General features: G+C 37.2%; 1 protein-coding gene across 37 annotated transcripts in view; it reads right to left on the reverse strand.

Annotated features, from left to right (window-relative positions):
• The window catches only part of RBFOX1 (RNA binding fox-1 homolog 1), an 862,353-nt gene that overhangs the window by 130,188 nt on the left and 707,818 nt on the right, over window positions 1-24,347 (reverse strand). For 3 of the 37 annotated variants that reach the window (XM_069870212.1, XM_069870198.1, XM_069870194.1), the window contains exon 1: window positions 3,596-3,643. The exons of the other annotated variants lie outside the window; for them this stretch is intronic. In XM_069870212.1, the coding sequence (XP_069726313.1) occupies window positions 3,596-3,628 (33 nt within the window). In that variant the 5' untranslated portion in view covers window positions 3,629-3,643. Of the gene's footprint in view, window positions 1-3,595; window positions 3,644-24,347 lie in introns of those variants that run through there. 37 annotated transcript variants of the gene reach the window in all.

Genomic DNA, 24,347 nt, shown 5'->3' on the forward strand with positions numbered 1-24,347 from the left:
TAAGTCATCCAAACAAAATATTAAACATTTGAATCTAAAAATGCATTGGTTCAAAATCTTAACATAAAAAAACCCATTCTACACTGCAAGCTGTCAAAATAAACAGATTTAAGAACTTTAAAGGCTTTAAATCTGAAGACAATAGTATTTGAGTTGCATATTACAAAACCAAGTGGCTCATATCTTTATAGATGGATCCATGTTTATGTTTCATATAATAAAGGATAATCAAGCATGTTAATTTATAATTTAAAGAATTCTGACTAAATGCTCTGCTCATATCAAATAGTAATAATTCTATGGGTTGAAATGTATAGAACAATCTTTCAGAACTTATATAAAAGATGCCCAAAACATGATGCTGCAGGTGTCACAGCATTACAGGACATTAATACAGAGACTATCTCAAGCTAATTTATAAAATAAAAACATCCTTTGCAATATCAAGTAATATAAAAATGAATATTTAAGCAAAACTTCAATTAGTTTTAAAAATCCTCTCTCGTTCTCCCACCAAAGCATGCACTAGCACCTGCACAGGACTACTATATGGAGTTTGCTTATTTGAACTCTTCGGTTCTTGATTTCCTAATTTCAAAACAGGCTGGATGAATAAAAGACATTCTTTTGCACTTTGTACTTACGGACATTTCCAGCCACTATTTCAGACATCAGCTCTCTGACCTGAACTGCTCCTAAACTTAAGAGTTTTAAAGAATTTGCAAAATCACAGCACCTTGGCATGTGCCAGGCTAAGAAGGCAAAAATAAATTTTCCTTTCTAGAAGACATTCAGTGTGTCCTAAAAAATTATAACTTTAAATTAGCAATCAAACCCTTCCTAATTTTAGTCCCATCTTTGCTACTACTTTAATGTATGGCCTTGAGCAAGTAGTTTACATTGCTTCATTCAACCACCCTTACAATGAAAATAGTGACATTTACCTACTTCACAGGGTTAAGGCAGTGAATTTCATTTGCATATATCTATAATCTTTCCAAGGTTATTGCTGCACTGAAATTCGCCCTGTTCAAATTTCAGTGGAGGTTAAAAACTCCTGTAAATGTATACTTATAGCCTCTTATATTAAAATGGCAAGGTCCCTTTCTTATTTCTTTTACCCAATATTTTCACTAATTAAAAAAAAACCCTGAGAATAAATTAAAACCAGCAATGATTGGATTACACCAGAGACATTTATTAAATGTTAAACAAGTATTTTTGAAACTTGTGGGGAAGGCAGGGGACCTTAAATTTATTTAATCAACTGTTTCAGGAGGGACTTCAGCAAATGGTAAGAATGAACAACAGCAAATTAACTTCTGCCATATAAGCATTTTCTCTATGCTGGCTTTGAAATACAGTAGCTAGTTACTACTGGTCCTTAAGCTATTCCTTCATGTCAGATGCTAAACACAGTATTAGAGGCAGCATCTGTTAAAAATGAACAATAACGGCAACAAAGGGACAAGGGCTAATGTCCAGGTGCATTTGATCTAAAGGCTTTTATACTAACTCGAGTACTAAAGCAGATGTTGCTGAGACCCCCGCTGTTTCTTATTAACATTGACAGCAGTTCCATGAAACCCTAATTAATATTCAAAGCATTCACTCTTAGTACTAATTAGAGCTAATATTTAATTAAGGGGGTTGAATTTTTATATTATTTTTACTGGCAACTCCTAACGGTTCACATTTTAGATTTATCATAGAATGGCAAACTGCACTAGCAATTCTAGCACCTTCACATTGCTGAGACTCTACTACTTCTTTCATTATACTACTTAAACTGAGGTCTGGATCACTTATTTATCACCCAGATCCCATTAATAAGTAAACAACAAAGGGTCAGGAGTTTCTTTTGTCCTTTTATTTTTTGTTTTTCTTAATATACAGAGAACATATTCTGCAGCCTTGCCACCATGCGTAAGAGTAGAAAGCTGGTATGCAAGATTAGCAGTCCAGGCATTGTGTGGTCATTAAATTGGGGGGATTATGGTTTTTTTGAGGGGTGCTGGGGAGGAAACACCAAGGAATTTATACTTGCACACTCTACTGTAGGCCATAAGTGTCAGACGACAGCGACAATAAACCAGCGTTGTTCATGTCTTAAAACTGGTGCCCACTGTAGCCTTTCCTAGCCTTTAGAATGAATGTGAAGTTACAATTCCCAATGAATTCAGTAGACAGAATATTACAATGCAGTATGAAAACATGTATGTATAAACATATTCTTTACTATTTACATGGGTATGAAGCAAATAACTTATTGTCTAGAATATAAATTTATGCCATGAACAATGCATTGCCAACTAACACACATTTGTATATAGATGTGGTTCATGGAAACCCTAGAATACACAACTGATACATTTGAATAGATTTTAAAGAAAAATTATTTAAGCATAATTACCTAAAATGTCCCTTCATTGTGCTCTTTAAAATACAGTGAACTAAAATGAATAAAGAAAGTAACAGATCTAATGCATTAAGCTGAAAATATGAAATGGTCCTAAAAACAACAGGAAAAAATGATCCTAATTTTGCCTATGAACTCAGGTATAAAAGTAATCTCAAAACTGTGGATGACAGTACACAGATATCCCTTAACACAACCTAGGCATGAGAGGCTAAACAGAAATCGTCTCTTCAGACTAAGTTCCAAGTATCTTTAAGATTAAATGACCCCTTAATGCTCATTTTGTGCATAGTTTTAATAAAGTAGTGGTTGGCAACAGAAGGAGGAACAAAGGATGGCAGACAGTCAGGCTCTGCTAAATGTTCTGGTCTGAGTTTTAATGAAAACCACATTTCAACTGAAAAATATGCTTTACGTGGCAGTGTATAAAATCAAACTTATTGCTTTCTGCTAAATGTTGAGCTTTAAAGAACACAAAAATAAAGCATTCCAATGATGTAGGTAAGTGAAGCCGCTCCTATTCCATATATATTTTCTCCATTTGAAGAAAAGCTTAGGATTTATAACGCTCATAGGATCTCAGATCTCAACATGCCTTTTCAGCATCTTCTGCTCTGAAAGGATTTCATAATTAAGAAATGCATGAAAAGTGTCAAAACATAATAAAGCAAGCTTGTTATGTTTGTACACAAAAGACAGAGCACGAAAAACATTACTTATGCAGTGTTCCTTTTTAAAAACACATTTGCAGCATAAAAATGTATTCAATGAAAAACTTTCTGCTTGCCTGCATTTTAAAATCTAACTAACAGTTTATTGTTTGTTTTATTTTATTTTCCATTTGATGCATTTTGTTTCTTTGGCAAGAGATATTGCACGTTTAGAGAAAGCCTCTCATACTGTAGTTAAGTGAGCCAAACTGCACCATATCCTTAGGGCACAGAAACAAAGCAGAAAAATGCAATATTACTCTATAAACCTGCTGGTTATAAGAAGGGCTCAGTTAGATATATCAAGCTCAGCAGAGATACACAATCACTGCTGTAATTTGCCCTCCTTCAGACTTAAGTAACAAAACATGTATTAGAAGTCTTGCATGCAGTGCTGCAGCTGCTTATAAGAAATGCCATGGCTTGACTAAAATCGAGTTTCAAGTGAAAATAAAAGTGAAAATACCTGCTGTACCATCCTGCTCCCTTTATTCTCCATAAACTTAGCAGCTGCTCTAGTCCCAGGCCATACAGCATCTGCCCAAAGCAAGCATCAATTATGTATGAAGGCGTCTGAGCAATGTAACGTGCGTATGAGTGTGGATGATAGGGGTGTTGAAGGAGGGGGAGCTAATGCAAGGCTTACTGACCTCCCTCTCAACATCTGACTGCTCCCAAAACCTAATCCAGATGGGACTCTTTCAGTTTGCAGGGCCTTGCCCCATCAATCACAGCAGGCCACTCCTCTGTCTCCTGCTACTAGTTATGGTGCGCACCACTGGGCAGATGATTACACACAGAAGAAGAAAAAAAACACAGCTCAACTATATTAATAGCCCTTTAAAAAAACCTGAAATGCTACTATGCACATTGCCAGAAGCAGAACATGTTTGTTTTAAAATTAAGACGGCGGTGTTCAAAGTTATAACCCCCCCTAAACTTACAGTACTTTGGCTTTTAGATTGATATGATATACAGTAATCTATGCATTTCTGTGTGGTTAATTCACACTACACGTGGTAGAGTGTATAAGTGGTAGAGTCAATAAGACTTCTATTTTATGATTGCGGAACTCCACAAGTAAACCATCAATACCAAACTAGCCTGTTTTACATTAAATCTACTTCATCCTTCCATACAACAAAATATTGTTTCCTTTTTTCTTTCATTTCATGACATCCCTCTTGCTTAGCAGGGGAAATATTTCAGAAATGCTTCCAAGGTTTAGTTCTACAAGGCATTTTAAGCAACTTAATGCTTCACTAGCAAAGGAACTTTCCTAAATGCACTGGAGGTAGTTTTAAAATTATTAAAATTCTAATTAAATCACATAATGAAGGGGGCAAAAAAGCAACTAAGTAGATATAGACAGCCCCAAAGAAAACATGTTTATTGCCACTCTGTCACAGACTGCCTACAGTCACTAGAATTCAGAAACAGGGCAGGCATGTAACATGGGAATTATTCTTACAAATGTTCAAACTCAAAGGGGTGGGCAGAAAAGCAGATAAAAAAAGCGATCATTTCATCATTCGACTTATATTTTAACTGAAATGCATTGGATTGCTTAAAAAAGGCAGTGTAATACTTCCATATTTGTTGCTGGCACTCCCCAGTTAATGCTAATTAAAACAGCCCCTTCAGAATCAGACATATCCAACCACATTGGACCAATAATCACAACTGACTGAGTTTGTGAGCTTTCTCTGTTGTAGCTTGATATCAGACCAGGACACTTGACTCAGATCACTTGCTTCTGCAACCACACAAAATGAATTCTCCAGCCACCTCTCTGTTTTGGAAGGTTCAGCCAAGAGCCAGATTGAGATCTCATTCAAAGAACTATCTTGCTCCAAAAGAATGTAAGAAAGGGAATGCAAAATGATTATTTTTCAGAGGTCATAGGGGAAAAGGTAATAGTAAGTAAGCAAAAGAGAATTTCTTTACTACCTTAGCAAGAAAGGACTATTTCTTTACTCCCATTACAGAGAAACATTTCCTTTTGGCCCTTTTCACATACAGTGTGCTGTATTCCAGTAAAAGTTTGTGCTCTTGCTACTACTATGTGTACATTTGAACACGAAATGTTCATTTTGTGTGAGTGCCTCAAGTACGGAACAGACCAATGAAACATCACACCACTATACAAAGCAGGAAGGTTATATACATTTTAAAAAGGCAGCAAACAGCTTACCAAAAACTCTGTCCTGGTCTGAATTCCTAACTGCATTCGAGACCACATAGTATTAAGGAAGTATAGATACATACGAAGAAAGCATTCCCTCTGACACCTTCATTCTTTCCAATTGCCACTGCTGAAACTTACTTCTGCTTTTATGACACTGTGATTTATTACACTAGCTTTCATTTTCCTACATGACAATTCTTTTTCCTGCCATTTCCAGTGCCCCAAATGGACATGACTCCGTCACACTGATTTGTTTTGCTTCCACATTACCACCAACTTGTTTCCCATCTGCCTATAACTTTCTCCAACTCCAACTCCTAAATATTTTATACAGGTCTTTTCAACTGCAGCTCAAACATCTATTCCATCAACAAATATTTTCCTTTTTTTAAATACAAGGAAAGATTTTTGCATCACATTTTGAAAACACGAGTCTCCAAAATTGCCTGAAGACCCATATAACAAGAGAATCTGGAGCGTTCAGCAGGTGCATCTAGAAGCCATTTTCACAATGAGAATTGATTCTTAGAACATTTCTAAAGAAAGGTATAAAAGGAGCTTGTCCTTTCCCACAAGTCAATATAGGAAAGTACACTTAATCTCACTTTACACCTTTACTGGAGCATACTAAAGAAGATGATGCAGCATCTTTGTACCCGAATAGACAGAAAAAAAGAATATAATAACAGGGAAAAGGACTGGATTGTCAACATACAAGCTGCATAAAAGCTGCCTGGAGTGCTAGCCTTTAAAAAGACCAGCAATCAACATTTCAAAATCTAGTAGTCTTAACTGTCAGTCAGCTATGAGTATCTTCCTTTGGGCATCATTACAAGGTTCAAAAACATTGAACATCTTCATAAAAGACTTGGATGGAATGTCAGAATGCAAGTTCGCACATGACAGCAAATATGGGGAGTCATTATAGGGGTCTTAGGAAGCTAGAGGCGTGGGCCGACAAGAAATCTGATCAAAGTCCTGCTCTTGGGACAGAATAACCCCATACACTGGTACAGGCTGTGGACTTACTGTTAGGGGAGCAGCTTCACAGACAAGGATCTTGAGAGTCCCAGTGAATATTAAGTTAAGCACAAATCAGCAGTCTGCCTTTGAGGCAATAAAGGCTAAGTGCATAGAGGGCTGCATTACCAAAATGATAGTCAGTGGGTTGAGAAAAGAGATCATTCCTCCCTGCACAGCACTTGAGAGACAGCATCTGGAGCACTGTGTCCAGTTTGCAGTCCCCCAAGGACAGGAGACAGATTTGTGAACTGAGGAGTTCAGAGGTGGGTTGCTAAGACAACTGGAGGGATGGAGAACAGGACACAGGAAGAGAGGCTGAGGGAGCTGGTTTAGCATAGCCTGCAGTAAAGAGGGCTAACAGATAACTTAATTGCTTCTTCTCCAACTTAAGGGATGGTTACAGCAACAGAACCAGACAGAGTGAAAGAGCGAAAGAACAAGAAGCAACAGTCAGAAGTTGCAGAAAGCTAAATTCTAGTTGGCTATAAAGAATAAAATAATGAATATGAAGGAAGTTAAGCACAGGAACATGCTGCTCAGAGAGCTTGTGGCATCTTGGAGACTCAGAACTCAACTGGACAAGCCCCTGAGCAACCCCATCTGTGCAGTTACAACCAATTTAAAAAGGATGGGATTAAATGGCCTCTGAAGTTCCCTTCCAAACTAAATTATTCTATGATTCCATACGGTCTCAACAGTAGCAGAACAGCTTCAAAATGAATTTTGTACTTTTATGCTGTTTGATTATTTTCTCCATAAAGGATTTACTGACAAGGAAGAGACCAGCTAAAATGTCTAGTTTGCTTTCTCTCCCCAGGAAACAATATCTCAATTCTTTGAGATGGATTTGGAACGCTTTCTTAGAAAAATATCTTTATATTTGTTTAATCCACAGCCAGAGCAGTGTGGAAGCAGCAATCATTATAGTGCACGCAAGACAAAAACAGCTTTGCAAACAATGCAAATTAATTTTGTGAGCTCTGGCATATCTTAATTTCTGCCAAATGTCACCATTTTCATTATATGTCGAGGAACATTACCTCAACAATCACCTCTCTGTAGAAAGGTGCATTTCTCTTTGCCTTCTGCATCACTTCTGAAACAATAACTACTACAGACGTGTAATTTCATAATTTTATCGGCAATTTTTCAACTGAAATGAAATTTTATTCTATATCATATATTAATTGACTGAAAATCACTGCCACCTGCTAACACTGAATCGTAGTAGATCTAACATTCCTGTTTTAGGATTTTTCAGTATCTAATGAAATAGTTGAAAAAAAACCATTTTTTTTTACTGCAACACGGATTGAAGATACAGGATTTTTAAAGCTGTATCAGTTCCCAAGCAACTATAAGAAGAGATGTCAAGCAGCAGACATATTTTGCTATATTAACATAAAAAAAATTTGTCCTGAGAAACAATTTTGTAATGATCTAAAGTCTTCAATTTGTAAGAATGAAGGCAACATTGACCAAGTGGTGAATTACAGACCTTTACAGCAAATGGCAAAAACATCCATCTATTCTTATAACCCAGCTAACACAGATCTCAGAGTTACCACACCTGGTATTGTGCATGACAGGAAAGAAACACCTAAACATTTATGGTCTGCAGGTCTGCAAAGTGATAACTGATGGGCCTTCTTCTATAATTACAGACAAAAATATTATTCATAGCACAAACAGCAGAAGCAGCAGAGATGTGTTGGCAACACTTTGTTAGAGGGAGGTTTTATCACTTCTGAGAAGCCAGATGCAATAGCCCAGGTGACAAACCCAGCAGAAAGCCTACATGGCTAAGTAAAAAGTTTCTCAATGAGAGAAGCCACAAAAAGGGAACATATGATCAATAGAATCAAGACATGGCCACAAATGTATAGAAGTAGTGCACTCAAAACATGCATGGCATGGGTAGTGAATGAGAAGGACAATGAACAATGGAGATGTAACAAGTTAGGGACTACTTAGTGAAGCTGGATGTATTTACATATTTGAAGCCTTGAGATATTCACCAAAAGGTGTGGAAGAAGTAGATATCTGTGATCATGGGCCAATTTCTATTAAAGTATACAAAATTATTCTGCTAGGGGAAATCCCAGGTGATTCGGGAAGGATGACTCAGGGAACTACTGACTGCTCAGCCTCATTTCAGGCCCTAGAAAGATCTCGAAGCACACCCTTTCGGAATCCAATTTCAAGCACATGAGAATCAGGTAATTTGAAATGGTCAACATGGATTTTTCAGGACAAAAATAGTGCTTGAAAAGCCTGGTTGCTTTCAAAAACCAGAAATAACGTGCTACATGGACAAAAGAAAGCAGTAGCTACAATTACCTTGACTTCAATAAAGCTTTTAATGCTGTCTCCCATAGCATTCCCAGTTGAGAGCTGAGGAAGGAAGGGCTGGGCTATAAGGTGTGTTGAAAACTGGCCGAGATGTCAGACTAAGATCAATGGTTTAATGTCTGGCTCATGACCAGTTGCGTGTTGAATAACTTAGGGTCAAAACAAAGCCTCACATTGCTCAGCAACTTGAATAATGACAAAGATTAAATCCTCAGCCAAATCACAGATAACACTAAACTATGAAGCCTTAATCCAGGGACACCTTGATAAACCCGATGACTGGGGAATCAGAATCCTTACACGGTTTAATACAGAAAACTGCAAAGTTCTTTGCCATGGGTGTCATGGAATGAGTGTCTGAGGGAACAAGTTCATTGCAGGTTCACTGGATCCCTTTCAGATTTAGTCTGTATATAATAAAGACCTAAAACCACAGAAACTTAGTGTCTATTAAACATTAAGTACCTTGTTATTTGTCCTTAGAAGAAGACTGTTCATACACTATATAGCTCCTAAATTGTAAATTACATTTTACTTTTATTCCCCTCCATAAAAACACTACCAACTCATCGGTGTATTGTTCGCGGATATCCCATGCATAACGTACAAAACGTATATGGAAATTGAATTTATTCTGCATTTTACCTGCAACTTTTCAGCAGGCAGAATTTTTGGTTTTATATGTCTGACCTCAGTATTTTGAACGAATTTTGCAGGATATTTAAGAATCCAATATATCCACAAGTCATGTATCAGTTCCAAGAGACAAGAACTGTGATCTTCATGCCCATAAACTTTTGATTAAAATTAATTCATGCCAACAGAGCTGAATATAGTTTAATAAGTAAGAAATTCACCATTCTGCTGTTCCTTCTCTTTAATTTTTCAGAAAAAAAGTAGAACTTAACTATTTTACCATTGCTTTCAGATAATACCCATTTCCCACCTTTGTTTAGTTTTAAAATATCCATAATTTTGTTATTTATGATGGAACACAGATGACCTGAGCTGCAATGATGAACTAGCATAGCAATGCCATCTTGTTTAACACCCGTTAAAGAAGCATTCATGTTTTGGCACCAAAATGAAATAATGGAACATGATCTCTGATGTTATTTACTTCTAAGACTAAAATGACCATCAAAATATCATTGGGCACAAGGAACAGACAGATTGGCTTCCTGCCTCAGCCACACTTCAATATGCTTGTTTATCACTGGAATCATTCGTGTACTTCAGTTAATGTTTAAGTTAAGATGCTGTTATAGCATTGACAAGTAACTGTTTACTCCAACAATGTTTGTCATTAGCAAACTAAGCCACGACACTGAAAAAAGGTAAAACTCTTCTCACTGGTGAAGTAAAAAATAGCAATAAGATTTGCTTAGGCAATGCAAAATTTATTTCTCAGCATGCTGAATTCACAACTGGCTGAAAATAAACAAACATCTATTAATAGAGCACTAAAATGAATGTGCAGTTATGAATTAAATGAACAAAATCCTTTAATGGCTTTTAAAGCATCAGAATGACTTTCACGGACTATACCGATTGATAAGTTCTACTTTGTTAAATCTCTAGAAAGGTTCTGTTAATATGAAAGGAATGGCCAATTTGTCTTGTAATTTAATTTCCACATCTCTAGGACAGGGACTAAAACTGTTTTCGCATCTGTAGAACTACGTTGCTTCTCCCTGCACATCATCTCTAGAGAATTGTGGTTTTTTTTTCCCCAGCCCTTCTTCACAACAGCTGCAGCATCCAAACTCTATAATTAGTGAAAATAAGCATCCACATAGACTACTTTGAGAGAGAAGAGTTATATTCTGAAAACTGCTTTTAATCCATGTGAAATGAACTGGCTGTCTTGTATACTAGAACACTAAATTAAATACAATATTGAAAAATAGTGAAACAGTTCAGTATTTGCTGAGCGTGCGCCTAGCAAGATGGAGAATACAGCAAATGTGTTAGCATTCTAGCTGCAAAAGAAATTCAGATTAGATACTGCTACACAGAAATTGATAGTAGGTATTCAATCAGAAAAGTAGTTTTTCTTTTAAATATTACAATCACATGGTTTAGTACATCACTTGGGTCACGTTAAATTAAATCATATCAGTATACTTAAAAGAAAAGAAGCAGAATACCTACTCATATACCCATGCCAAGAGGGAATATATGAGACTTTATGAAGCCTTTTCCTTTTATTTAATATTCTGGTATCTGTATAGGAACAATTTTGATATGTATTATTCCCTCAAACTAATCTATTCCATAGTGCATTTAATGAACACCTAGTACACCTGAACTCGCAGCTACAGTGTCACATGTACTATCAATTACTTACGCTCTTCTGAAGTTTGCCTGTGTAAAAGACCTCTCCCTTGAAGCAGCTATAGGTGTAATGAGTGTGTTGCTAATTTTTTTAAGAGTGAAGCAACATCATCTGTTTTTAACTAATTAAGAGAATGTTTAAAAGGGAACAATAATTTATGAGCTCACTAATGCCTACTGTTTTTTGTCAGACTTAGTAGACTCAGGTATGTGAAGGATCGTGCTTCAGAAAATGTGTAATGCAATGCAGAAACTTCATAGGCCTTGATTGAAAGGTGCTTTTTCTACATATGTTTGATGGCTTAACTGAACAACAATGAAAAAGGTTCACTATATAATCCATCAGGAATAAATCCAGTTTCAGCTCTCAGAGACTAAATACAACAACAAAAATGTAGAAACTGTAATTTCATTGTGGGAAAGTAACCAAAACTGCTCCGTGCACATATGTCAAGCATGCACTTTGGCAGATTCAATCCACCTCAGAAGACATGAAGACTGTATGAATGGAATTTAGGCTTCCAAATAGGGATCTAATAGGTAGAAGTCTACCTCTAAAAATGTACTGAGTTTATTTTGCCAAACCTCCTCTCTTCTTATTTGGACCCTGATTTAATGTTCCCTGTCTTTTGAAGCCCTCTCAGGCTCCCTCGGTCATCTTCATATCTTCATCCTTTATTACTTCTTCTGCACCCTCTTTCTACACCTACCTGCAAAAATCTGATTCTTCCATTTAATATTTATTGCAACAATTGAGAGTACAGTAGATGTAAATGTTCTGTTAGTGACATGGTAACACAGTAACTGGACCTAAGTGTGAACATGAAAAGCAATGGATGACCTTTCATACATACACTTCAACTTCCATGCAAAATATCTTACTTAATTGTGAACTCTTCTGAGCATAAATCATGTCTACAGGACTAGTACAATTTACAGAATTTGTTTGCCTGCTCTGTTTTGCTCTTGATTCCGTTGTAGCCAATTGATCCATGATTTGGAGGATGGAAAGATATTTTGGAATTTGACACAACTATGTCACTTAACATTTCTTTATCTTGATGAAGTGCTAAGTATATTAATCACCCTGTATAAATAACCACAAAGGGTTCACTGCTGGTCAATTGGCTTCATGCAGTAGCAAGAAGTTTCAATGTTTCAAATAATATTATACAACTAATAATATTTCCCCTGACTACAGTTCTGAAGAACAGTAGAAAAAAAACCCAAAACCAAACCACCAAACCTTAGCAAAGCAGTGAGCGAATTTAAACTGACAGAAGCTGAGAAAGTAGATTCAAATCCTCCAGTAAAGAGGTCTGCAAAGACTAATAGAATCCATTAAGGAAGACAATGCACGGCAAATTCACTTTTAGCATCACGCACACACACACATATATATATATATATGTGTGTGTGTGTTCACAATATCAAAGTAAGAACCGAATTCAGAGGGGAGTTATGAAGCATAGTATTGATGAATTGATCTGAAAAAGTCGTTTGCTAATAAGAATTAAATAAAAAAATCAAATTTTTATTTTAACTTCATTTTAGTAACACAGATTGAACACCACTTAAATAACCTGAACTCAAGACCTCTCACGCACTGCAGAAGCAAACAACATACGATATAAAATATTTCCAATTAAACAGAGAATATGACATTAATTCAAACAATAGAAGCAGTACACATTGCAAGAGTCTCTACTGCTCTATGCAGTATGAGAGTGAGGGTGATACTGTGAACTTAAATCCCAATTTCTGTATGTCTTGGGCTTTAACAATTTAATACATTTTGCTTATATTTCTTACGCATCTAACCCAGAAATTTAAAAGCATATCTCACTCCTAGAATTTGTTGGCTAACATTTACATTCTGTGAGTCTGAAAGGGCAACATCATTGCACCATTTAACCTAAAACAATAAATTAGTAAACTACTACAAACCCCGCACTGACCATGTAAGCCCAGCTAAACAGTGTTTCCCATTGCCTTAGGTTAAAATATCTTGTATATTTCTATCAAAAAAGTTAAAAAGAGCAAATACTCTAAAACTAAAAAAACCCAAAACATCTAACAGTCCATGCAGAATCTGAGTGATAGTAAGCTTTCCCTTAAGCCATCCAACCTTCTGCATTAATACTGTAGCTTGCTGGTCCTCAAATTTGCTTATTTGTCTGAAAGGTTTTAAAACAGTCAGTTAAGTTTTAGTCAGAAAACATCTGTGGTTCATTTACAAATAACACTGTGTTTGAAATACAAATTACTTCAGAATTAGAAAAGAATAAACAATACAGTCCTAACAAACGCCTCTACAATTGCATTTGCCAGGTATGTGCCATTAAATAGTCCATCGCCTATTAACCGCAATCTAGAAAAAAAGCCCACAGAACTCCTATGAAAATTAGCTTTCACATATGCTTTCAGGAGCAAATAAAAATATCTGCCATAAAAATAACCAAAGCGTGTGAAGATGTTTGTATGCATATCACCATTACACACTTCCAGTCTGTGCAACCCAGTTAAGGCAATTAACTATCATCAAAATAGATTTCTGAAAGCCAGTAGTACAAAAGACTAGGGAAGTGGTGATCCCCCTGTATTCAGCATTGTGAGAGTGCACCTCAAACACTATGCTCAGTTTTGGGCCCCTCACTACAAGAAAGACATTGACGTCCTGGAGCGCGTCCAGAGAATGGCAATGAAGCTGGTGAAGGGACTGGAGAACAAGTCTTACAAGGAGAAGCAGAGGGAGCTGGGGTTGTTTAGCCTGGAGCTGAAGAGGCCAAGGGCAAACCTTATCACTGTCTACAACTAACTGCCTGAAAGGAAGGTGTAGCGAGGTGGGGTTATCTTCTCCCAGGTAACAAGAAACAGAATGAAAGGAAATGGCCTCAGGTTGTGCCAGGGGAGGTTTAGATTGGATGTTACGAATTATTACTTCACAGAAAGAGTTGTCAAGAACTCAACAGGCTACACAGGGAGGTGGTGGAATAACCATCCCCGGAGGGATTTAAGAGAGATATAGATGTGGTGCCTAGGGATATAGTTTAGTAGTGGAGTTGGTAGTGTTGGGTGCACGATTGGACTTGATGTTCTTGAACGTCTCTTCCAAACTAATCAATTCTGTGATTCTGTGAATATTAATAAATAATTATCTTGAACTAATCTTCCTTTTATGTATGAAATGTCTACTTCCCAGGAAACCTTCTTGTGCAGGATCACCTCTGACAAACAGAACTGCCTCTTCTCTACAGGAAATGCAACATTTTCTCAGCGATTATGGAAGCAAAAGAGGAATTATAGATATTTTGAAGAAATTAACCAGATACAGACACCTGGAGCTTGGTCCCCAACAAGGAAGTCCTTTCCCCTGAAGAACAATTCACTTGGATTATAAAACTCAGTAGAATCCAAAATTTTTATATTCAAATGCAATCCAAACTTATTGAATGTTGTTGTAATTGACAAAGCACTGAAAGTATTTGGAAGTAACAGGGCAACTTGCACAGACTCTTTGCACAAGGCTGCATTTCATTTCTAAAAGGTAACTGTCTTCAATGAAGATAGTCTGATGAACTTATTTTTTTTTCACATATCAGTGCTTTTGCTTTGTAGAAATTGTTACAGCTTTTTAACTCTAAGCTTTTGAATTCAGCAGGAAGCGTTAAGTAGAAGCATAGTTACGATGCATTAAGTCTGATCTAGTTACTCAGATACAATGTTAGATTAAATTTGAGGATGTATACTGTTTTTATGAATATACTGCACTTTGCAGTCAGATGATCAGTGGTTGCCATCCCCAACACGTCACCATCTGCAAGCTCAGAAGAAATTTGGGAGCTCTTTATATGCATCTATACTATCAGCTGGTTTGGCTTTTTGGACTCCAAAAATGGTTCAGTATAAGCAACCCAGTTTTCCATTGAATGAGATGAAGACTGGACACATGATATATTCTAACTGTCTCAACCAGAGGACTGTGAGCCTCCAGCTAGACAGCTTCTTAAAGCATCATGGTCATTTCTGCAGTGATCTGTCTAGGTACGCCTTCCATTTAACAGCAGACTTCTAGAAAAATGAGCAAGGTAAGTAACAGTGATTCAGGAATATCACTTCACCAGTAATCAGGAAAATAGGCAGTAAATATTGTTTTTGCAAGAGGCATTCATTTACCTATTTATTTTCAAATGTGAGTTGAGACAACTAGTTTTGGAAAACTTTTACACCTGTGAACTCAGAAAAACAAACACCCTTGCTAGCCTAAAAACACACACTCACATAAGGAGAAAGACTGCAAAGGAATAAATACTTAACCTGAGAAATTAGTGATTGCAAAATTGAAATCAGACCAAAATCTCAACAGAAACATGTTAGGTTACACAAGTGCACGCATATGATTGATTGTTATTTTACAAAGATTTAAACTATTTCTTCTCTTCTACTTAGATTAAATAATATTTTAATCTAAACACCAAAAAGACTATCGGAGCAATCTATTCACTACAGAGACAGAAGAGAAAATGTAAGAAGAAAGTGGTAGCTAGACCAATTCTATCCCTGAAGTTACAGAGAGGCAATAGGTAGGACAGTCTAGAGGGTATAGACAACATTTCCAAGATTTGCACGTCTGCACTACCAAATGAAATGGCAAGAAATAAGTTTTAAATTGTATTTTAGACAATATGTATTAGCTGTGAAAAATGAAAAAGTATCAGGCTAGAGAAGTTAAAAGTGCTTAACTACACTCTTTATGCTACGTATATAATAAAAAATTATGCTTCTTGTATGAGATTAAGATGATGTTCTGAATTTTGAATTGCCTTCTGAAACAGCAACCCTAATGTAGCCAGTCTCCTTAACTTGAACTGACCTTCCTGGTGCAAACAAACCCTCCTCGTGGTAAGAAACTGAAGGAAAAATATAACTGTCAGATTTTGTAATGGCAATGAAGACTGATATCATAAGAAGCTTGGATCAAAGAAAGCTCTATAGCTTTTCCTTGTAGCAGCCACTACCTAGTATGATCATTTCAACAGAATAACTGAGATAAATGGAAGAGGGAAGGAGTAGGACAGACAGTGGGTGGCGGAACGCGTATTGTCAAGGTAAAAGTACATACGGATACATACACAGCGTTCTGCTTGAGAAACTGTCAGCCTCTGGGCTGGACAGGCACACACTCTCCTGGGTGGAAAACTGGTTGGATGGCCGGGCCCAGAGAGCGGTGGTAAATGGTGTGAAATCCAGCTGGAGGCCAGTGACAAGTGGGGTTCCCCAGGGCTCAGTGCTGGGTCCAGCCCTGTTCAATGTCTTCATCAATGATCTGGATGAAGGCATCGAGTGCACCCTGAGCAAGTTTGCGGACGACACTAAGCTGGGTGGAAGTGTCGATCTGCTGGAGGGTCGGGAGGCTCTGCAAAGGGATCTGAACAGGCTGGACCGCTGGGCAGAGTCCAACGGCATGAGGTTTAACAAGGCCAAATGCCGGGTCCTGCACTTGGGGCACAACAACCCTATGCAGTGCTACAGACTGGGAGAAGTCTGTCTAGAAAGCTGCCTGGAGGAGAGGGACCTGGGTGTGTTGGTTGACAGCCGACTGAATATGAGCCAGCAGTGTGCCCAGGTGGCCAAGAAGGCCAATGGCATCTTGGCTTGTATCAGAAACGGCGTGACCAGCAGGTCCAGGGAGGTTATCCTCCCTCTGTACTCGGCACTGGTGAGACCGCTCCTCGAATACTGTGTTCAGTTCTGGGCCCCTCACCACAAGAAGGATGTTGAGGCTCTGGAGAGAGTCCAGAGAAGAGCAACAAAGCTGGTGAAAGGGCTGGAGAACAGGCCTTATGAGGAGCGGCTGAGAGAGCTGGGGTTGTTTAGCCTGGAGAAGAGGAGGCTGAGGGGTGACCTCATTGCTCTCTACAACTACTTGAAAGGACGTTGTAGAGAGGAGGGTGCTGGCCTCTTCTCCCAAGTGACAGGGGACAGGACAAGAGGGAATGGCTTCAAGCTCCGCCAGGGGAGGTTTAGGCTAGACGTTAGGAAAAAATTCTTTACAGAAAGGGTCATTGGGCACTGGAACAGGCTGCCCAGGGAGGTGGTTGATTCACCTTCCCTGGAGGTGTTTAAGGCACGGGTGGACGAGGTGCTGAGGGATATGGTTTAGTGTTTGGTAGGAACGGTTGGACTCGATGATCCGGTGGGTCTCTTCCAACCTGGTTATTCTGTGATTCTGTGATTCTGTGATATTATAAGCACTAGCATTTACATGGGGAGTCACATCACCCACTATAACCCAGTTATTTAATAGGTTTCTTAAGAGCTAAGAGAGCTCTTCACCCCACCTCTACCTCATTAGCTTGTACTAATGCAGCTGTACATGATGCAAATAAAGTTGTAAAGAGAAATCAACTCATCAATCACAATCACAAGGGGACACTGAGCAACACAAAAGGATTAGTATTTCAGCCCTGCTCAGGTCTCTCCTATCACCACTCTAACTTTAATTAAATACCACCTCAAGTGCTTTATTACCATTAGAAATCTCAGTGTTGAAGGCTACCATTCTGGAATCTGAGTGCTGAAACTCATTAGAAATGAGAAAAAGAAAAATGTTCATTAAAAATTGTGGGATTCCCCTAACAGAAATGATCTACGCCTTGGAACAAAGATTTGCCTTTCTGTGGATTTAGAATAACATGTTAAACAGCTTTCATTAAGCTGAAACCTTTTACTTTGAACCACACGCCTGCCATTGTCTTTCATAAGTACAGCTAGATTTAGCTGTATCTACCAAGCTATTGTTGGAATTTAAAAGATTCTTGGCTTATGGTTAGCTGATAAGAGCTTTAATTCTTTTTTTTCCTAACATTTGATACACTAATTTCAGTTTTTTCAGACTTGGCACACTCAAGGGCTTTTTGCCTTACATCCCCAGATATACATAAGCTAGTCATTACTATTTATGAAGGCGATGAAAGAAAACATTAAACAGTCAACAAAATATAAATCGTAGAATCTAACACAGAGAGTGCAACTGCAGGATTAAAACCAAAACAAAATGAAAAAAAGAAAAAAACAAAACCTGCGGCAAACACAAAGACATTTGCAATTTAAAGCAATACCATATAGCTGAAAAACAGTTTTCTCTTCCACTTGACTGCAAAGTGACCTGACTCAGGATTTTATGGTTTTCCCGAACAAGCTGATGATATCAGTAACATCTAAAACTTAGCAGTGAAATTACAGTGTCGTGAGCAGAAGTGAGGAACAGACAGAACTTCTGATTAAAGTGATAACATAACCGCTTTCATAATTTTTGGAAATCCATTTTTTTTTTCCTACTCAGTACATTTGTTACTTAAATTTACCTTTATAGAGAAGACCTGAATAAGGCCTACAGATTGCTGACATCCCACTCAGCTGATTAAATCAAGGCTTTTCTTGTTCTATTTTGTGTATGACACTTATTTTATATGTCTGAGGTGATTTCAAAATGCAAATAATACTTCAAATATCAGCAATAAAAAGATATATAGTTTTTTAAATGTAACAGTCTTACTGGAATAATGTCCAAAGCACAATACTACCGATAATAATACATGAACTAGTAAAATATAAAAGTAAAATTAGCCTAAATGTATGTTTTCTCTAAGTATCAGTTAAATGCTTAACACTAATGAAAATACTTTTAATTCCAAAGGGAACAGATGGCTTTAAATAGTTACTTATTTCAACATATGGAAACCAATCACTGAACTATGAAGAATCAAGCAGCGCATTCCCAGCCATTTTTAATTCATTTTCACTAACAAGAACAAAATATAAGAAGAACACAACACATCAATAAAATAACCCAGCTTCTAATGACTGGTTTAGTTTAAATTGTAATGGAACAAGGAAGGTTTTAAAAACATTTGTTTGATCTGCAATATTATATTTTGTTCATAGCATTGATTTTGGTTTAAAAATGTGCAATTTCCATAGCAAATAACAACTTGTGATGCATGCACATTCATCTACCACTTCAAAACACCAAAAGATTATAAACTCCTCTGGTAAACAGCACTCTTGTCATGAACATGCATATAGAAGCTCCTGGAGCTTCCTATGAAATAAAGCTGCTCTGGAAACAGGACTCAAAAACTAGTCACAAATGCATAGGATCAATTGACAATAGATTTTGTTAGAAGACAGCAAAAGAATGCACTGTGCAGCTAGACATTAAGGTGTGAAAGAGCTACACTGGTCATTTCTGGGACTGGCCAACGTACCAGAGCTCATTTTTCTGATCTGGCAAAGCAAACTAAAACCATATAAAACTACAAATTAAGGAACAATAAATACATATTTTTTACTACTACTGTAGAAAGCGTCATGCCCAACAATATAACTGTAGCTGATGCTCTGGAAAAGTATTAAGAACAAATGTTTCTTACCCTGATCTTACCATTGCAGTTTTCTTCACTCAAGGATGTAGAGGTTTGCCAGCTAAGCCTGTGTCAGTTTATTATTGACTTAAATATAATCAGTGGCTTAAGTGAATTAAACTAGCTGATTTTCCACCCAACTTTGTAAAGCTGCAGGAAAAGTTTGCCCTTTTTTGCTTCATTTCTTCCTATATGCTTATATAACATTATACTTTAAAGGTGCCCCTGCATTATCCTCAGCTGGTGGGCAGAATTGTACTTTCTTTAGAATATTTTTTAGGACTTCATTTGTTAAAAGGAAAAAAGGCTGCTTAGGCGTTTCATGATTTCTGGGCAGAACATTGACTATGTGGGAGTGCCTCATTTGCATCGTGGCATGTGGGTAGGATTTGGACAAGCACACTGAAGGATATGACAATCAAAAACAGATATGTGGGAAATCTCTTTTAAATGTAAAAAGGCCTCATCCAGGTTCCACTAACTTAGGTAAACATTATTTCTAAGGGAGAAATGAATGCATAAACTACTCATGAGGTAAAAATTGGCTTCAAGCGCTGCAATTCCTGTTACACACCAGACTATGCCCAAGAATAATTTCTTGTTCTGTCCTAGGTGCAGCACAGCAAAAATCAATGAGAAATGGAATTTTGATCAATGTTAAAAATTTGCATGTCATTTTTTTTTTCAGCTAATGACATGCAGAACAAGTTGTAGCTGATTTCTGTCACTGACATTCTGTCAATTTAATAATAGATCTCTCTTTTGATGTAACTTGACTGCCATTAGCATTCCAAATATAGTGAACAGTTTTGTTAATATCTCTACAGAAAAGAAAACTGCAGTAAAAATGTAAAACAGATGACAATACATTGCACACTGGAAACACGTAAAACTGGTTCCTAACTGGACTGTGAGAAAGTCAATTCCTGTTTTGAACCAATTTGAGATTACTAGCCTGCAAAAAACTACTCTGCAGAAGCCAACATGAAGCTTAATTTTTTCAAGTAACAGACACTTTGAAACACTCTTCCTTTAAAACTGAGTTGAACAAAGTGACTCATGACTTGGCTAGAAAATGAGACACTGTTACCCCTTTTGGGAAAAAAAAAACCCTACACTGACTCTAGGGAAACTCTTCCAGTTTTCATAATCTCACAGTTTGGTCCAACATACTTCCCATATTTTATGAAGAACTGCTTTCTTGTCCTGGGTAGCACCACATAAGTGGTGTGCAGGACACTGCAGTTTATGACAAAAGGCAATTTGTTAAGGATGTCCCACTGCACCTATGAGTACAATGGGATCCAACAAAGCAGTGACAAAGCTCTCATGGATACCTTTGTTCCACTTCCTCTGTATAGTTTACTAGATATTAGTAAAGTTCACACAAACAACTTGGGCTTACTTCTCTAGGAAGGAAAACTTCTGAAGGTTCCCCATTCAGTATCCTCGGATCTTTCTATCTTCAATTTAGCAAGCCGTACCACACGATCGAAAAAAAAGCTACTACCATTTACTCCCTATCATTCTTTTAAATTAACAATAGGGGCTGGTGTATACCTTGTATTTCCTCTGTGTTAGCCTAACTCGGACAATATGGACTTGCACAACGCTAAAAGGAGAGTATGAACAAGGGAATTGATTTCTCTCACTTTTTCTCTACACATGAAACAGATAAATGGATTTCTCCTGGAAAAGGATTAATTCTACTTGTGCAACTAACACACTGACCACCCCAGAAGACAGTTCAAACTCAGACACAGACCCTTCAAGGATCTCAGCTTATGGCTGTTGAAAGGAAGCATTGTATTAGTATAACAAAAAATTTCAGCTTGGCTATAAGAGATGCTTCACAGTAAGGATACCTTCTGCGCCAAGGAGCTCATGCTAAGCAATCCCCCTCACCCACCTGCTCTTATTTTGGAGTGAACACTGACCGCAAGATCACTTCAACCTTCTTTAACATCGACTTAGATTCTAAGACTTCGCCTTGATGCAGATGAAAAACATTCACACCTTTCTTTCTGCCAGCTCTGCACTGCACTTCAGCCAATCTACATGTTTACAGGGTGAGCTTGAGGTGATGGTCCTGTTCATTTCATTTTATTTCATGGCCATTAAGATTCAGGTTTAGGGGAGAAGCCATTTAACTGTTTGGATTCCAATTTACCGTTAAGTCAGTGGCATTGAGAAATATTACTGCCTGGTCCATACAACAGAAAATTAATACTGAATAGACGCTCACTTCACAAATGCAAGAGATTGATAAATACAGCATCAGATCATTTATCTGAAAAAACATCAATGACAAACAAAAGACAAGTAAAAGCAAAAGGTACCTCTATGACTTTTAATTCTAAAATAGTTTGGGGTAAAATAAAACATGAGTCCGTAAGAGGCACTGCCTTCACCTGTTACAGTCACTCTAAAAGGCAGGCATCTGAATTTTGTAACAGATTTAACAACAGGACTGCAGTGTACCACTAAATATCAAACCTATTGCCTTTTCATGCAAATGCAACATTAAAGGCTCCTTCCTCAAAGATACTCCCTACCTGCTAATATACCCTGAATGTGGTGCTTCAGCTAGACTGCAAAACTGCTTTCATGTAGTATATCCACGTCATGAAAGAGATTAATTGTGAAACATCTAAGTTAAAAGTTTAACCTATTTGCTTATTATAAATCCTTAAATGGGTATTTGGTTACTTCCTATCCATAGCCTTGAAGTTCAGCCTTTAAAATATCTGCTGTAAGAGCCCACACCATAACCATGACTCAGTTGGCATCTTACATACGTGCTCACAAGACCCATACATACATTGTGAGAAACACAGCAATCCTGCAGTCCTGTTGTTCCCAGCTTCATTATTATTGGAACTGTTGGTAATTTTTGGCACAGGTCTACATTGTACAACACAGAAAGTAACAGTGAGTTTTCCCCAGAAAGCAAATGAGGAGCCAGTTAACGCTGCAAACTAATCTGGAACTAAATGCAAATTAACTGAAGATAAAAGAAATGTTACAAATGACAGTCAGGAAGACACAGATGATCCCCGAGAGCTAAACAGGTAACATATCTGAGAGAAAAATCACAGTTTTCACAAAACTATTCACACAGCTCCAGACAAAATAGGAACAAATGAACAGGGGCTCCTCAAGAGCTCCTCTTCCCAGAATAGGTAAATCTGTAGTACTGATTAAATGGTCCCAAGAGAAGATCCTCCTGCCCTGGTATGGATAGGAGGCAAGAGCAAGAAACAAAGATAACCACAGACAACCGGAAAATTTTGATATTTGAGTCAGTGCCTCTATACAAACTATAATCCCAAACCTAATAACAGCATCTAGTTGTGGGTGGGGGGGAAGTCACTACTTCTTAAAGAAAGGATAAAATATATAGGGAGAGATTATGACATGCCACATATTCTGAGTTTTGGTCAACTCAGTCACTTACAATTTAAACACAAAGTTTAACCTACAAAAATTTTATTTTATTATATTTTTTTAAATTTGAAAGTATCACATGAGATCATTACCTTCCATTTTTGGACCATGAAAACCATACACAGAAGATGTAACAAAGCAAATTTAGAAGGAAGGGTTCATTCTTGACCTCTCAAGTACACATGTGCTGTTCATAAACACTGTCAGGCAGGAAAAGGAGTAACTGAAAAAATCTCTACTGGTACCTCGATTTTCTTAGAAAAATATGACTATTACTACAATTTCATCCATCCCAATATAGAAACTCTTAATTTAAACTTATTTCTTAATAAATTATTTTTTGCAGTGTCTATATTTTTATACAACAAGCACTAACCACTTTAGATATTTTTTACACTTTTTCTAAACTCTGTTTGCTAATGTTGTAGTTTTAAGGATGATGTGTTTAAACCTATTAGAGCACATTACTTTAATCCTGTCAACTCAATCAAAAAAAAACCCCACAACAAACCAGAGAACAGCACAAACACTAAGATGTTTTAAAATTCTTAAAATAATAAGCTTCTGTTTAAAGCTGATTAAGATGACAAATATTAATATTTAATTTTACGAATAGTGTATGTGTTTCGAGTAATATTTTCTTTCACTAACATTCAATCACTTCACGAGAACCCCTTTTTTGTGACTGATTTTGGTGAACATTTAAACATGTAGGGGAAGATTCTCAGCTGGTCTGAATTCTCAAAAATGTTGTTCCATGCAATTCAGTTTGGAAAGCTCAGTATTTGGAAATTTCCAGAATATAGGTGTGACATTTTTGATGTAGGAAAATAACACTAATTTCTTAATAGCTAAATACCAAACAACACATAAGTAATCAGTACACAAAGGCAAAAGAGAAGAAAGACAGCAACAAAAAAACCCACACTGTTTCGTCACTTTTTTCAGAAACCTCTTGTGGTCCGGTTCTTTTAACACCTGCTGAGGCTAAACTGTAAACACTCCTCTTAAAAAATTATCAACAACTGAAGTCCAGATTAATTTTCAATTCTGATTTCTTACTGTTATAAGGACTATTTAAAAATGAGAGGTCACCCTCCTGGTCCTGCTCTGCTTTATCCACAGACACAAAAAAAGGCATGAGCTCGTCCCAAGCAGAGGCCAAAAGAATTAAAACAAGCCCCTGCGAACTTAACTTGCGTGTAACCGCTGCCATCTTAATAAGGTGAGAGCAGCTTTTAAATCCCAGGCAGATTCAGAAGCTGCAGCCCAGTCCCTGCCATATGGAGACAGCCTGGAATCTGTCAAGTTCACTTAGTGAATTTTATCTTTGGGGAGTCAGTCAGGCAAGATAGATCCAAATAAACAGGATGCTGTTGAGATCTGGAGGCTAATGCTGGTACAGGCTGGACTACTGAACCAAAAAAATCAGTTTTAAATAAACA

The sequence above is a fragment of the Phaenicophaeus curvirostris genome, chromosome 16 (genome assembly GCF_032191515.1).
Source record: "Phaenicophaeus curvirostris isolate KB17595 chromosome 16, BPBGC_Pcur_1.0, whole genome shotgun sequence".
NCBI classification, from domain to species: domain Eukaryota; kingdom Metazoa; phylum Chordata; class Aves; order Cuculiformes; family Cuculidae; genus Phaenicophaeus; species Phaenicophaeus curvirostris.